We start from the raw sequence: 16,166 nt of genomic DNA, 5'->3' as shown, positions 1-16,166 counted from the left end.
GATGACTGGCCTAGCTCAGGGGTCAAACATCCCTCCTTGCCTTGTGCTGCAGAGCTGTTTCTGAGTTCTCAAGCAACAGATCCCCTTGGACTTAGACTCCCGCTTCTTGCTCCTTTGCATGGCATGGCCTCAGCCTGTGCTGACTGAATTTGCAAGACTCTTCAGGACCTTACACTATCACCAGACATTTTAGGTGACTGCAGTTCTGCAACAGATTCCAGAATGGCAGTTTCTGCTTTTCTAGATATAAAAACAGTCACCTGTACCTCAGCCGAGCACATGGAGGGATACAGGTGTGCCTTAAGCTGACAGCTGCCTCTTTTCCTCTGCTGGGTCAGCATTTGCTTCCTCTGCCTTTCTTAGTCAAGAATTTACCACGTGACCATCCCAAAAGTGTGACAGTGAACAGTGGGCCACCAACTAAATCCCAGGCTGGAGTGAAGCTTCTGCCTTCTTTCTGAGAGAGGGTTTTACTTTGCAGCCATGGCTGGCCTGGGACTAATAGAAATCCTCCTGCCTTCGCTTCTAGTGCTAGGATTAAAGGTGTGCACTGATGTGTTCATCCTGAAATGAAGCTTTGGGAGAAAAGGGCACTCTGATCTGGCTAACTGTACTCATCTGCATGGTTTAAATTCTTTATGCTCTGTTTATTGATGATTAAAATCTAAATGACAGGATACAAGTAGAAAACCAGTAATTATTGTTCCCCACTGAAAAGAAATCATGGTTAAGGTCCCAAAGAAAGCATTAAAAACTGCTCTTCAGCTATGCTATCCCAGATAATAGCACTTTCATAATTAAGAGCGAGACAGCCAAGGTGGTGCAGGTTTATAAACCGAGCCCCAGGGAGGCTGACGAAGGAAGATTGCCACAAGTTCAAAGCCAGCCTGTACTATGTAAAACTAAAAGTTCTAGGCCAGCCTGGGCTACAGAATGAGATCTTCTCCCCCAAATCAAATGTAAAAATTTAAATGCTACAAAAGAAACAGAAAGGCACACTATTCAAGAGTCTAGAGCTGGGTAAGAACTAAGGTACTGGATTTGGTTTCCATAATGTCTTCATTCATGGGAACACACATGTGGCACAGAGGGCAAAAGGCTCTCATCACAGATCTGGTGATTATATACCGTGTCCTCCAGAGAAGAGTTCCCCATCCTCTCACAGAGAATGCAAACAGGGAGCCAAGATTGCTCTGCTCTATACTGACTCTAGAGCCTTACATTCTCAGCTCTGGAGTCACTGTACACTGAGAGGGAGGCGAGACAGCATCACAGTGAAGGTGCAAGGCGTTCGTTCACTCTTAGCTTTCTGTCTCAGAGCTTGTGCACAGGCAACATGCTGCCCTAGGCCTGCCTGTCTGAAGTTCCAGGAGCCTCTAAAGCAGAGCTTACAGGAGAAATGGAGCTGTAACATTAACTGTAACACGAGTGTTGCCCCCTAACTCCCCAACCCCCACCCCCAGTGCAGGAAATCATAGCTGTCTTTTAAAAACAACCCCTGGATGACAAACACCATCCACTAATTAGCATTGGATTTGAGGGGGACCAGTTCTCACCTAGCTTTGTAATGATGACTGAGGACCCCTGCCCCCCAGAGTGGTTGATGGGTCTCGCAGGCAGCCTGCTCTGACATGTCAGGTTCTACTGACTCCCTGTCAGATTCTGCCTCACTGGTTTGGTTTCCCAATACAGATTCCCACCACAGGCTGCAGTCAGGCGGGTGCGTCAGTACCTCAGCAGGCGCAGCTCTGCGAGCAGCGTGGGGTTCTGCTGGGCCTTCTCAGGAGTGGGCTGCGAAGCCTGTTCATGCTCCAGCCGCAGGCGCTGGATCTCCTGCAGGATCTCTCTGAGGATGGAGGATGGTGAGAAGCACTGTTAGTGTTTGATGGTTCTTTTTTTCCACCGTGAGCTATTTTTACTCCCTCAGTGCTTCCCCCTACACTCTGAGGCTTCTGAAGGACCAGGTGTGAAATGGATACCTTCACCTCATGGCTCCTCAGGTGCTCTACCACAGGGGAGTTCTTTTCAAGAACTTGAACCTACTCCAGGAAGGGGGAACGACAACTGGAATATTTTACTTGCCCTGCTCCTCACCAGGGGAAGAGAACGTTTGCAACCAACCTCCCAACATAGGTCTTGTGTGGACTTCCCAACTCTTCCTCCATTTCCCCCTTCCCTAACTCCTGGCTACTGACTCCTGGGGAGGTTGTTGCTATCTCCTTGCTCTGGATCCACCTTCCACTGCACAGTGGTACAGGCCTTTTAGCAGTATTTAAAATGGCTTTTTAAAATAAAATGAGGCTGGTTTCCTGTAGTGTAAAAGGCCAGGATGAGCTGCTAGGACAGAGCAAAATTCCATGAGGAGGGAGTGAGGGACACACTGTGGGTGAAAGGACTCCACTCTCTAGTGGTGGCAGAGCACAGCTTAGAAGATGGAGCCAACAGCGTACAGTGTTATCTCCTGGTCCCCTGCTTGCTGAAGAGCCATACCGGTGGGTGGAGGCAGGAGGATGAAGAGATCAAAGTCAGCCTCTGCTACACGGTGAGTTGGAGGCCAGCCTTGGCCACCATCTCGGAGATGCAGAAGAGAGCACACAAGCCAAGCAGGCTGTGAGGTGAAGAGGACGGCCCAGGAGTCGGTCCTGGCTGCTGGACCCAGGTCAGAAAGTCTCATTCTTACCTGTTCTTGTTTTCCAGTTCTGCGATGAGCTGTCGCTGTTGTTTGTTGGCATCAAAGTTGAAGCTGGCATCAGTGGGAGGACGAGTCTAAGGTGGGGAAAGGTTTTTTTTTTGTTTTGTTTTGTTCTTTTCTAAATTCATGTATCCACAGTCTGAGACTGACTGCTGATTTATCAAAAAAAAACAAAAAACAAAAAAAAAACAAAAAACAAAAACAAAACAAACAAACAAACAAAACAACCCAATTTTGGAGGTTTCTTTTATATACCATAAAACCTATTCAATCCTATAATCCTAGTAAATTTAAGCATTTTTGTAACCAACCACCACAATCCAGTTTTGGAACATTTTCCATCGCCATAAAATAATCCCTTAGTGGTAGAGCGCTTGCCTAGGAAGCGCAAGGCCCTGGGTTCGGTCCCCAGCTCCGGAAAAAAAAAAAAAAAAAAAGAACCAAAAAAAAAAAAATAATCCCTTAGGATAGTTTGTTTTCAGTTGCTACCACCAATGCAGAGTGAGCTCAGGCAATGTGGGCACTGACAGCCTTTCTACCTGGCTTCGCCTTCCTAGAAACTTGACCCAACAGAACGATCCTGTGGGTAGTTCTTCTACTGTGCAGGACGTTTTGATGTTCACGAATGTTTGCTACTGAGTATTCTTGCTTTTAGCAACTATAGGTGAAGCAGGGGCAACTTTTGCTTATGGGTCTTTATATCAACATACACTTTGTGTCTTATTTTGCATGTATGTGCATAGCATGCCACACTGTGACATAAGAGGACAGGCAGGCATGAGCTGTCTCTCTCCCACGTGAGTTCCAGGACTGCACTCAGGAGTCGCCACTCAGTAACCTCGCAGGCCCTGATGTATGTCTTTCTATGCGATCTGGGACTGCTGAGCTGCAAGCTAACACTATGAACAAGGTCTGAGAAACTTCTGCACTGTTCCAAAGCGGACAGTACTACCTTATCCTCGTGTTCCACTCCTTAAGTTCTACTTTCTATATTTATCATAGCAGTATGTTGCTGCAGGTCTGTCTGTGGACTATCTGCATGCCTGGTGCTGCAGAGACCTCCTGGAACTGGAGTAAAGCATGGTTGCTAGCCACCATGTGGATGCTGGGAATCGAACCAGGGTCCTACAGCAGAGCAGCCAGTGCTCTTAACCTCCAAGCCGCAGTCCCAATTTCATAGTATTCTCACTGAAACCTGTTAAAATCCTTTTTGCTTTAACATCCTCACTGTAAAGGCTGTAACTGTGAGGTTTTCCTTGGTAAAGTAGAAGTGAGTTTTCATTTCATAAATTTACCCCCTTCCCTTTTTGTTTTTGTTTTTTTTTTTAAAGACAGGAGCTTGGCCTGGCCAAGAATATTATGTAGCCAAGGATGACCTCAAACTTCAGAATCTCCCTCCTCCAACCACCCAAATACTTACAGGTGTCTCACACCACTCCTGGTTTATGCAGTGCTGGGATTGAACCCAGGGCTTTGTGCCTGCTGGCCAAGCACTCTACTAAAGCAAATCCCAGTCCCTGACCCTTTAAACTGTACCATTTAGTCACTTGTAGTGTGTTCATGAGATGGTGCAACCATCGCCACCGCCTATGTCCAGCGGATTTTTACTATTCCCTTTTCCCAGGCCCATTGGCAATCATAATCTATTTCTGCCTGCCCCGAGAGCCGCTATGCTGCCTCTGTAGCTTCACCGAGTCTGTATACGACACATAAACCAAGCTGTAGCCTTTGCATCTGACTTCTTCAGCTTAGCAAAATGCTCTCAGGCTTCTCTCCTGTTATACCACAAACCAGTATTCCTTTGTTATGGATGAATAATATTCCACAATATAAGTATAGCACATTTTTTCTATCTCACAACTGATTTACGTCTGGGCTGTTTCTACTTTTGGGCTATTTCGAACGATGTTATGAATATTCATGTAGAAATATGTTCTTCCTCTTCATTATCCGTCTAGGTGTAAAACTGCTGAGCCACACTGCCTTTGGAGACTGTTTTCCCAAAGTGGTTGGGCTACTTTCCACGACACTGTAGAACACTGCCATTTTCCTTCATGTGTTTGCCAACACTTGTCCATCTTTTGAGGAGTCATCCTTGTGGGTGTGAGGTGGTATTTCACTGTGCATTCCTTTCCTTAGGAACTGTAATGTTGGCCGAGCTCTGACTTGTGTCATCCTTGGAGAGACCATGTGGGTGTAATTTGTACCTTTGTTAGCTCCTTCAAGACTACGGTAGAAAACAATGAACACTTAGGAACACCATACACACACTGCAGAGAGTGGGTTGGGGGCTGGGGGTGCAACTCAGCTGAGACAGTGCTTGCCCTGCATACTCGAAACTGTAGCTTTGATCTCCAATACCCTAACCTCACATAAAAACAGGTGTGGTGACACATACTTGTAATCTTCTCAGGTAGAGGCGGGAGGATCAAGAGTTCAAGGTCAATCTCAGTTACTCGGCCATGTACCATACTGTTCCCAAAAGTGGCTGAACTACCTTATCCTCGGGTTCCAATTTCTTTTTAAGGTTTCCTTTATATGTGAGACTCTATCTAGATCTGCCCACACCTCCCCCTCAACAGTATATGTATTAGCCAAGGAACGCAGAAAGGAAAAAGGGATAATGAGGTGCTGTTTCCCTTTCTCTCAGCAACTGGAATGGAAGCTCTGGGCCGGGCTCTCTGCCAGCCATGCTCACTCTGCACCTTCTCCGCTTTGCCTCAAGCACCACCTACAAGAAGCAGGAAGCTAATCTCCTGCCCAGAGCTGGAAGAGTCAAAAAAAAGACTTTTCATATGATGTTTTCTAAATAATTGGGTAAACCACCACAGTCAATCTGGTTCTTACCAGATCACCTAATATTTTTCTTAAAAAAAAAAAAAAAAAAGAAGACTTCCTTTTCCCTTCGAAGTATGTAGCAGCAGCCAGCTGAGCAACCCTCATGCTGTATTTGGAGTCCTGTAAGAGCCTGAGTTGAGCCTCACAAGTGGCTTGAGAATGAACTGGATATGAATGATTGACTTCTAACTTTCAAAGAAGTGGAATTAGAAGTTGAAGGTCTCTGTGAGGGTGAGAGCAGGGGAATTACAGGTGTAGGAAGGACATGAGTTGTGTGAGAACAAGCATGCTTGGTGGTGTTCACTGGAAACACTTAAATAACCTTCGATGCTTTTCGGTCTGACTGCAAGCTTGGTGTCTTCTATAGTGGAGGTAGAGAAGCCCCAGAAGCACTGTTTCTCAAACAGAAGTGGAGAAGCAACAGTTCCTGCAGACAGAATGGGTCTGGGCTTTTCCACCTGCCAGAACTTATAGGAGAACCCCCAACCCAACCTCAGTGCCCAGGGGCTTGTCTCCTTTGATCAAAATGTAAATATAAGTGGTGCAAAAGCCTTCAATCCCAGCACTTGAGGCAGAGGGGCAGAGGGAGAGGGACAGAGGGGCAGAGGGGCAGAGGCAGGAAGATCTCTTTAAGTTCCTGGCCAGATGGGGCTGGGGATTTAGTTCAGTGGTAGAGCGCTTGCCTAGCAAGCGCAAGGCCCTGGGTTTGGTCCCCAGCTCCGAAAAAAAAAAAGAAAAAAAAAAAAAAAAAAGAAAAAAGAAAAAAAAAGTTCCTGGCCAGCCCACTCTACAATGCGAGCCAAAAGTACACGGTGAGACCAAGTCTCCAAAAACCAAGTCAGTATAAATATAGCCAAGGTGCTCTTCTCTGAGTGTGCCCTACAGCTTCATGTGTTAGACTGCAGTCCTCACTGTGAGGTAGCAAAGAGGGTTGGAAGCTTCAGGGACTATGGTGTTTGGGGACAGACTTCTGGGAGGTAATTAGGCTTGAATGAGGTCTTTAGGATGGAGAGTCCATGACTTGATCTTGGTCCCCAAGACTGAGTTCTGTAAGACACACAAACACACACACACACACACACACACACACACACACACACACACACACACACACGGTCTCTGTCTCTTGCCATATGATGCTCTCTGGGCTGCATCAGGACCCTTCCCCAAGAAGACTGCCACCGGATGCTGGCTGGCCCTTGGCCTTGGCCTACCAGAACAGTGAGCCTAAGTAAACCCTTTTTTCTTTGCCTTAGGTATTATAGCAGTGGACAATAGACTCGTATGTATTATATATTGTACAGCAGAGACATTTAGTATTTAACTTATTTGATATCTTAAACATTATGGGGCTCCATAGTGACAATAGTAATAATATAAAACAAAGGCAAGTCTCTCTTCCTCAAGTACTTTCTGGACTCTAAAGAGGTTAAGACAGAAACAGAATGGTTAGTTCACAGGAAACATTGTCTAGAAGAGACCTTAGATAATTTCTTTCAAGAACAAAATCAATTTATTCATTTCCTGGCTCCTCTGTGCCAGACACACTATTCAAGCAACTAGTGATGCCCTGGTGAAAGGCAAAAAACTTCATCTCACGGAGCTGACATTATAGCGGGGGAGATAAGAAGGAAAAAAATAAGTAAAGAAACACGCACATCAGCAGTAACAGGCATGAGGAAGCCGTGACTGAAGAGAGAGTCCCCTCGTGAGAGGCTTCTGAGTGGGCCCAGCAAGCCAGAAGGCTGGGAAGAGCATGCACAGTGGAGAGAAGGGCAGGGCCAGGGGCAGTTGGCCTTGCTGAAATAGCTGAAGGGAGGCAGCCCAGGGCTCGAGGGTGATGAAGAAAAATTTGGTAGTCAGGAGTTTGTGAGTTCCCATGTAGTCGTTTCAGCACAGACCCGAGAAGGGAAGCTAGAAGAACGCTTCACGCAAAGGAAACAGCTGGGGTGTAGAAGACCTCATGAAAACAGGCTTGAGTGTACACACAGTGCTGAGACATTCTGACCCCAGCCCTTGTTCCCTATCTTAACTTACCCTAAAAAAATGACCATTTTAAGCAGACAATAGGAAAATAGGTTATTTCCATAAGTTCACACTAATTTGTTATGGGGATTCTGCCCCAGTTACTTCCTGTAGGCTACATTTTCTTTCCTGAGGCGGATGTATCATTTTGCAAATGCTTGTCATACTTCATACTTCAGCAAACATCTCTTTAAATATTTAAAGCCAACCTTTGATCAGCTGGGCCACCTCTCGTTTGTTCATGAGAGTGCTTCAACGACACAGCAAATCCCTTAACCAGATCATGACCTCTCCCCATTCCTTCCTTCTCCCTGGAAGGCCTCTGGGTGAGGAGACTGGCTAGATCTGGGGCTGCTTGGAAGGGGGCCCGAGAAGCTCCCATTCCATAGTAACTTCTGAAAATCCCATTTAACAGTGACTTCACAAAAATCTCTATCTTTCATCCTTAAGATAAACTGCTCTGGATAAAAACCATCGTTCTCTGGACTTTCTGAGTGCAGAGCCAGCCTAAGTGTACTGCAGAAATCCTGAGGCAACTTGGAATATTGAACTAGGCCCACTGCAAAACCCCAGCAGGGGTCATAGTTAAAAAAATTATTCTATTTTATTTATTGGGGGTGGGGTGGGTTTGAGACAGGGTTTCTCTGTGTATCCCTGGCTGTCCTGGAGCTTCCTCAGTAGACCAGGCTGGCCTTGAACTCACAGAGATCCACCTGCCTCTGCCTCTCAAGTGCTGGGATAAAGGCTTGTGGCACCACCACCTACCTCCCAATGGGGACCATTTCCAGATCAGCTGAGAACCGTTGGGATGGATCCACAGTCTGCAGATGACAGCAAAGTGCCATTCCTTATGGGTCATCGAATCTACTTGTTCCTAGATACTTTTATTTAAGATCTCCAAATTGTCTTTAACTCAGTAACACTTTAAAACATGTTTTACTTATCATGACTCTTTTGGAGGCGAAGGACAGTCTCGCTATGTTGCTCGGGTTGGCCGTGATGTCCTGGATTAAATCTCTGGCTCTTTCCTTGGCCTCCGATACCTGGGACTGACAGAAACCCACCACCCACCTGGACCATTATTATCGTGTTCTAATTCTCAATATTGTTTTAGGCTAGCGGCTCCACTGTTATAAAACTATGCTCACAGCTTTAGCAAAGCAATGTGTGCAATGAATGGGTTTTCTCAGGTGACCAATGAGGCGACTGCACACACTCTTATATGCTGGAGCAGAGGGGAATCAAAAAGTCTGTGAGGAGCCAAACCGTTCCACCCTATGTAAGTACAAGTTTCATAGGTGGGTGTGGTGGCACAGCCTTACAATGCTAGCATTTAGAAGTAGAGGCAGGAGAACCAGGAGTTTGAGTTTATCCTTAGCTATACAGTGAGTTCAAGCCAGCCTTCAAGAATGTCTGTCTTAAAAAAAAAAACAAATAAAAACAAACAAGCAAAACAAAGCAAAACTTCATTAAGCCCAGTGTAGTGGCTCACACCAGTAATCTCAGTACTTGAGAGGCTGACACAGGATGATTACCACGGTGCAAAGCTAACAACTACACAGTGAGTTTCAGACGTGTGTGTGTGTGTGTGTGTGTGTGTGTGTGTGTGTGTGTGTGTATGTGTGTGAAATTATTGCCTTTTGTCAATTTAAAAGATGTCTATATATGTTTCTATTTTTTTTTCAGGACACTACATACATACATACATACACACATATACACACATATATATGTCAGATGTCCTGAAACACACACACACACACACAGACACACAGACACACACACACAGACACACAGACACACAGACACACACACACACACACACACACACACACACACACACACCCCAACCCTTCTAATCCTAGGAAAGATTAAAGTTAAGGTCTCAGAGCTATACCACCTTCGTGGAGGTGGAGACACAGCTGGCAGATATAGGGTAAGAGACAATATTCCTTTAGTTGAACTGGGTAAGCATTACACACCCAAGACAAGTGAACAGTCAGCCAGATGTCGCCCAGTATGCACTTCTGCAGCTTCCTGAAAGAGAGACCAGTGGCTTTGACCTTTATGAACCTGACAGGATGAGTCCAGAGAGAGGCCCCTGAGAGCCACTACACGGTCTGTATCCCTGGGCAGTCTGCCCACAATCTAACCTCTGAGAGGATAAGTGGAGGCTATGGGTTATTAACCTCTCCCCAGAATCCAATAATACTGTTTAAGACGGTGCTTCCCAGGCTGGCTGTAAATCAGAAGACTGTGAATTTTCTTCCTTTGTTTTTTCCTTCAGTAAAGACAGATGGGCCCTAAACCCAGAGGTTCTGGTTCAGCAGGTCAGAGGCAAAGCCTACACATTTTAAAGTGCTTCATGTATGATCACATTGTACTGCTGGGTTTTGCAGTCAATATTTTAGTGGGGCCTACAGTTCCTACATGTATGCAAAACCCAGTTGAGATATGGTTGGCCCCTAAAGCCATGAGGATGTTCCTGAGAGAGAGTGCCTCAATCAACCATGACGACAAGGCTATGAAGGTTGGGTTACGGTTGTGGAGTCAGCCTCTCAGAAATGTCTAAACGTGAGGCAGACTGACAAAGGCAGTGTAGCCCCCACCCCCTCCAAACTGTTTCAAGTTTTTGTTTTTCATGAGAAATCCTTAAAAGAAAACGTCAGGTTACAGCCAGTGCTGGTTAAGGCTCGAGAACTAAGAATCTGCCATCACTGTTATGATTCACCACACACTGCAGGGTTTTCCGCTTCCTTTTTAAAAAAAAAAAAAAGAAAGAAAGAAAGAAAGAAAGAAAGAAAGAAAGAAAGAAAGAAAGAAAGAAAGAAAGAAAGAAACGTAGGCACTCTAGGAAAACAAATGAGTCCTGGCACATCTGTGAAACCCACAGTGCCTTTCTTCAAGTGTCAGCCTGAGGCTCTGCCTGGTCTGCTGTGCACCAAGGGGTGAAGCTGCCTGGTGTCTGCTGGAGAGGCCCTCTGCAGGGCGTGTGTGCTGCTGGCACAAATGATTGAATGGCTTCTCTTTGTGGAAGAAGGTCTCTGAGAAAAATCAATTCCAAGCCTATCTAGTGGTCTATAAATAAGCTGGGATGGCTGCCCCCACTTTATGCAAAGCACTTGTCTCAGGGTGAGATTAGAGGATTAGGCACTTGTGTTAGGCAGAAGAGGGGCCTGATATTTAGAAGATAGCCATACTTGGCAAAGTAAACTAGGATGAAAGGAACCCTTTCTGAGCTGCCATCACTTTCAAGACAATTCGGTGTCAGGCAGTGGTGACCAGCAGATGCAAACATCCTTATCTGGGCTCATGGCTGAGGAGACCAGGACCTCAGGGTGAAAAGGCTTTGCCTCTTGTTTACAGAGTTTTGAAAGGCCGTGTAAGGTCAATGGGCTATCTCAGAGCATTAAGCGCACTTATTAGAACTCAGCCGCAGTGCGGCCCATCTCAACTCACTGACTCATGCATCTGAATTTCTAAAATTACTTGACCAGTTACGACCAGCGGAGGGCATGTGTAAGATTTAACCGGTTCTCCCACACTGCTCTGGGTTTTTCCTAGACCACTGTCCGTGCTATTCCATTCCACAACATTTAGAGTTGCGATCTCTGAGCCACATGTATGACCTCATGTTAGATTGCTTTGGGGGAGAAGCAGCACATCAAGAGTTGTCAGCAGCAGCCGTGGCAAGCACGCATAACTCTCCACAAACGAGACCCAACTGTCAAGTCTGACACACTGCTTCTGCCAGGCCTCGCTCCGCTCCAGCACGAGCCTCCAAGCCCTGCCCCTTAGAGGAGCTGACATAGTCTTGGGAAGACCTGGCTCTTCGTCCCTGGTCATCGTCTGAGTGTCTGTGGTTTTGGTTCCAGGTCATCTTTCCTTTCATTTTATTCTCTGCTTTCGCTTTTTGTTCATTTCTTTCCTCCAGAACCTTTAATGGTTAAAATTATCAGTGCTTGAGAGATAAAAAGGGCACCCCTCATCCCAGCTGGGCCACTGAAAGACTGCCTTGGGTGGCTCTCTCTCTCAGGCCACAGGAACCAGGGCTGTTGTGAATAATCAATTAGCTAAGATATGCAAAGCACTTAGAATAATGGCCTCCACCCAGTGCAGTCAGTAAGTGTGAACCATTAGTACTACTCTTAACACCATCATACTGTGACCTTTCCAGGCTTGGAGGAGTTTCCTCCTTTTCCTCTTAACATTTTAACTAGTTCTTTTCAGTGCAGTGATGACACTCAGCTGTTTTTCCCTTTAAGGAATATTCTCAAGTTTTGTCAAAAACACCGGCAACACTGGATGTACTCAGACACTTTATCTGTCGTTTGTAAAGCTTTTCCCACAAAAATACCCATCGTTGCTGTGGAGAAACCCCGTAAAGAACAGTTTCCCTCTCTCACTCTGGAGGTACTGGGGACTGTTCCTGGTAGGAAAGCACTCTAAACAGAGCCACAGCTCCTACCCCCTTCCTTGACTCCTGATAGCAGCTAAGTCCTCTGCTTGGGCCTCCCAGGGAGCTGTGCCCCATGGCTTTTAGGGAAGCTATTTTTCTCTTTTTGGAGACTGATTATGATATTCCCACCCGAGAATTCTTGTCTTATATCAACTCTGGAAAAAAATTAACCATTTGTTCTTCACCCTAATGCTGAAGTGTTTAGATTGTAATTATATGGCTGTCTGTACTCTACACTCCATCTCTAATGTATCGGTTCGGATTTTCCAAGTCTATGCCGTGTTTTGGAGATTTTTCTTTTCCTCTTTTGACTGAGGGTCTCATGTAGCCCAGACTACAAACTCCCAGTGTAGGTGAAGCCAACCCTGACTTCAGATTTTCCTGTTTAGGGAATTTTGCATTGTACTAGACATCCCAGGATGGCCTGAAATTCATTACGTAGCTCAGGCTGACCTTGAACTTGCAGCAGGGGTTGCAGCGTAAGCCACCCTGTCTCCGGTTTTGGAAATTTTTCTCACACGCATTTTCCAGGTAACAAATTTTATTTTTACTTGTGTCTGATATTTTATTAATATGCCTGCTGCTTTTAATTTAAAAATTATTATTTTTGATTGTGTGTGTGCATGTGTATTCTGTGTGTGGATTTGTGCACATACATACAGGTGCCTGTGGAGGCCAGAAATGGACACCGGATCCCCTGAGCTGGAGTTGCAGGTGTTGTGAGCTGTCTGATGTGGATGCTGGGACCTGAGCTCCGGCTCTCAGCAGTGCTCCTAACTGTGAGAACTCTTCCAGCTCCCACCCCACCCACCCCACCTTGAGTTCTCAGTATCGGTAACTTATAAAAGTAGTCTGGACGCTGCAGGGATGCCTCAGCAGTGAAGAGCATTGGTTGCTCTGCAAAAGGACCTGGGGTCTAGTTCACAAGATCTACATCTACAACACCGGATCCAGAGGATCCGAACGCTTTCTTCTGGCTTTCTCCCACACTGTCAGAACACGGTCTAAACACAAAGCTATGTGAGGAGAATTCTGAGTGTAAGAAAACTTCAACAAAGCGAGGTAAGAGTCTTAAGAACTCAGTTTCTTCAAAAACACAAAACTGCTCTTAGACTGTGCGTTCGCAGCCCTCCCCAGGTGTGGCGGATAGGCGTGAGTTCAGCGAGATTAGCCATTACAGCTCACTATCATTATTCATGCCTCTATGGAAAAACATGTTTTAGCCACATGTGTGTGCGGCTTGCCTGTCACATGTGGCTTGCCCTCGTGATTGCACACTTTACTCACGTGACTCCTCTTGACCCGCAGAGTATAAACTGCCTGACGGCCTGGGTACAACTGGCTTTTGCATAGAACTTCAGTATTTCTTCTTGTTTATTGGTTCCATTCTCCCAGGTCAATAGTACACAGATGTATATGCAGGAGAAACCCCATATACATAGAACAAAAATAAAGCTTCAGTGTTTTCCCTTCCTGACGGAGCTGCTTCTGCACTGCTGCTGGGAGTCTATTTTATGGATACTCTACCCCGTTCCCTTGGTTTATCCGTCCATCTTGTCACTTAACCTCAGTTCGTTCGTTTGTTTGTTTGTCTGTTTTTTTGAGACGCAGAATTCACTCTGTAGACCAAGGTAGCCCCTGGAACGCACAGAGATCCTCCTGCCTCAGCCTCCCAAGTGCTAGAATTGAGGGGGTGTGCTGTCACGCCTGGACAGGCCTCACTTTTCTCAATTACTAGAGCTTTATAGTAGGCCTTGGTTTTACCAAGGTGACATTTACTAGGGTGACATCGGCCAACTCTGTTCTTTTTCAAGACTGTTTATAGTTTAACAATAAACAGAAGCCCATTGAGCGTGGCACAGAAGCAAATGCCTATAATCCTGGCACTGGGGAGGCAGAGGCAGGAGGAGCCCCCAAAGCTCTAGGCTAGACTAGTCTACACGGAGAGTGAGAGGCCAGCTAGGGTTACACAGTTAGATTCCTAAACCCCAACCCAGCCCAAACCAAGTTTCTGTTGGGCTTCTGACCGGTACTGTCTGTAAGTCAGTTTGAAGATACATCCTTGTGTGAACACCAAGTCTTTCAGGTAATAACATGGCACACCTCTCACTTTACACAGGCTCGCCATCCGTCTCTTACCAGGGTTTTGTAGCTTCCTGTCTTAAATCCTTTCATTTTTGTCATGGGCGTTCGTGTGGGTGGTTCTGGAGACTGAGTTTAGGGCTAGGCAGCCATGCTAGCACTGGGCTGTGCATGGCTCCCCGTGCTCTCCATGCTTACATCTCGTAGCACTGCTGCCTGGCATGCTCTACGAGTGTTTGCACAGGTTCTACAGCGCTCTGCAGAGCAGATCATGCTCCTCTCAAAGACCGGTTTGCTGCTTAGTATTTATGCCTCGTGTTGCTGACGAGGTCTTCTAATGTGACTGCAAATAGAGGTGTTCAAAGTAGACTTGGAGGATGAATAGGGAGGATTCCAGGGTTCAGTCTTCAACGTCCACACTAGCCGGCAGTTTGTAGGTATTGTTCAGGGAGAGGAAGTCTGCCCTGTTTTTATTCCTGGAACATGTAGGAAGTTTTTCCCAAATGGCACTGTTCTCTGTCAAGTGCCGCTTCTGCATCTACTAATATGATCTTACAAACTTCTTTTTTTTTCTTTTCTTTTTTTCGGAGCTGGGAACCGAACCCAGGGCCTTGTGCTTGCTAGGCAAGCGCTCTACCACTGAGCTAAATCCCCAACCCCCTTACAAACTTCTTTAAATTGTTAATTACACTGATTCATTTAATGCACTGCTTGGATAAACCAAACTGATCCGGAGTACTAGCCTTTTTACATTTATTTCTTTTTACCTCCTGTAAACATGACAGATTCAACAGTAAAGCCATCAGGACATGGTGTTTCTTGGTGGGAAATTAATTATGAATTCGATTTCTATAACAACCATTTAACTGATTTTTTTTTTTTTTTTTTGGCTAACTTGTGTGTCAATTTTTTTTGGTGTCTTTCAAGATATATGCATATTGCATCTGGGTTAACCTTTTTGTTTTTCATTTTTGAGACAGGGTTATACTCTGTAACTGTGATTGCCCTGGAATTTGCTTTGCAGACCAGGCTGGCTTCCACCTCACAGAGATCCTGCTTCCTGAGTGCTGGGATTAAAGGCATTCACTAACATACCTGGCTGGGTCATTAAATTTGGGGGGGGATTATTAATTTTATTGAATGTAATATTTCATCTCATACCTTCAATTTCTGTAAAAAACCGGTAGTGATGCCCCTTCTTTTATCCCTGACATTGGTGATTCCCACTGTCTCTCCTTTGTCCTTGTTAGGAGTTTACACTAAATGTATTGATATTTTTAAAGAACTAAATTGTTTGATTTTTCTCTTCTTGATTTGTGTTTCAAAGAGAACATTGCAGATAAAATTAAAGGCTCCTTCATTTTCTTCCTTGCACATACCCTACCTTCTTCTATTCCCCAGCAACCCCCTCGCCTCGGGGTTATAGTTACTATTCAACTATGTGATATGCATATGCAAGTAATGCTACTCTGTGACACTCTCCTGAGGTCCTTCATTCACTTACCATGTTTCCTGCCTCTGCAGCTAGCCGGGCAGCATAGCGGGCTATAAGCCGGTGTTCCTCATCCAGTCGGCTAGGACTGTCCAGGACACTGTCAAGGAGATAAAATTCAACACAGGTGTCTATCAGACATCTCTAATTCTTGTCTATTCCTCAAGGAGAAAGGCTTGTAACCAAGAATGCTAAGAACACCACGTAGAGGCCTGAGTCACAGACATAGTCTTCTGAGACAGGAGGATTTAAGGACACACCGAGGCTGCACACACCATCCCCATGCGCCCACATCAGCAAAGGCACTTTATAGTGCTAGGTCTTGAACTAAAAGAAGACTTAAAAAAATTATGGGATCATGAAAATCAGAAGGCTAAGAAAAAGTATACTAAACACTGGCTGAAAGAAATGGGGAATCCTGGCCAGCGTTGGCCAAGCAAAACTCTTGAGCTCCCAATTCTCCTGCCTTAGTCTTTCCAGGACAGAGATTATAAGTGAGAGCCATTATGTGCTGCTTTACTCATTATTGTAAACATGTAAGGATTCATGCAGATGAGGTACCAGATAAAATGGAACCC

General features: G+C 45.5%; 1 protein-coding gene across 25 annotated transcripts in view; it reads right to left on the bottom strand.

Moving 5' to 3' along the window:
- Positions 1–16,166, bottom strand: part of Dtnb (dystrobrevin, beta) — a 197,064-nt gene that overhangs the window by 33,441 nt on the left and 147,457 nt on the right. For all 25 annotated transcript variants that reach the window (XR_015621994.1, XR_015621996.1, XR_015622001.1 and 22 more), the window contains 3 exons: positions 15,601–15,688; positions 2,681–2,766; positions 1,733–1,846 (listed from right to left, as the gene is read on the bottom strand). Coding sequence is in view for 4 of the 25 variants with exons in the window: in XM_087553724.1 (XP_087409850.1) it covers positions 1,733–1,846; positions 2,681–2,766; positions 15,601–15,688 (288 nt within the window). In the remaining 21 variants the exon portion in view is untranslated. The remainder of the gene's footprint in view (positions 1–1,732; positions 1,847–2,680; positions 2,767–15,600; positions 15,689–16,166) is intronic.

Source organism: Rattus norvegicus, chromosome 6 (genome assembly GCF_021556685.1).
Source record: "Rattus norvegicus strain SHRSP/BbbUtx chromosome 6, alternate assembly SHRSP_T2T, whole genome shotgun sequence".
Taxonomy (NCBI): domain Eukaryota; kingdom Metazoa; phylum Chordata; class Mammalia; order Rodentia; family Muridae; genus Rattus; species Rattus norvegicus.
Note: the sequence above shows the minus strand (reverse complement) of the source record. Positions and strands in the feature narration are given on the sequence as shown.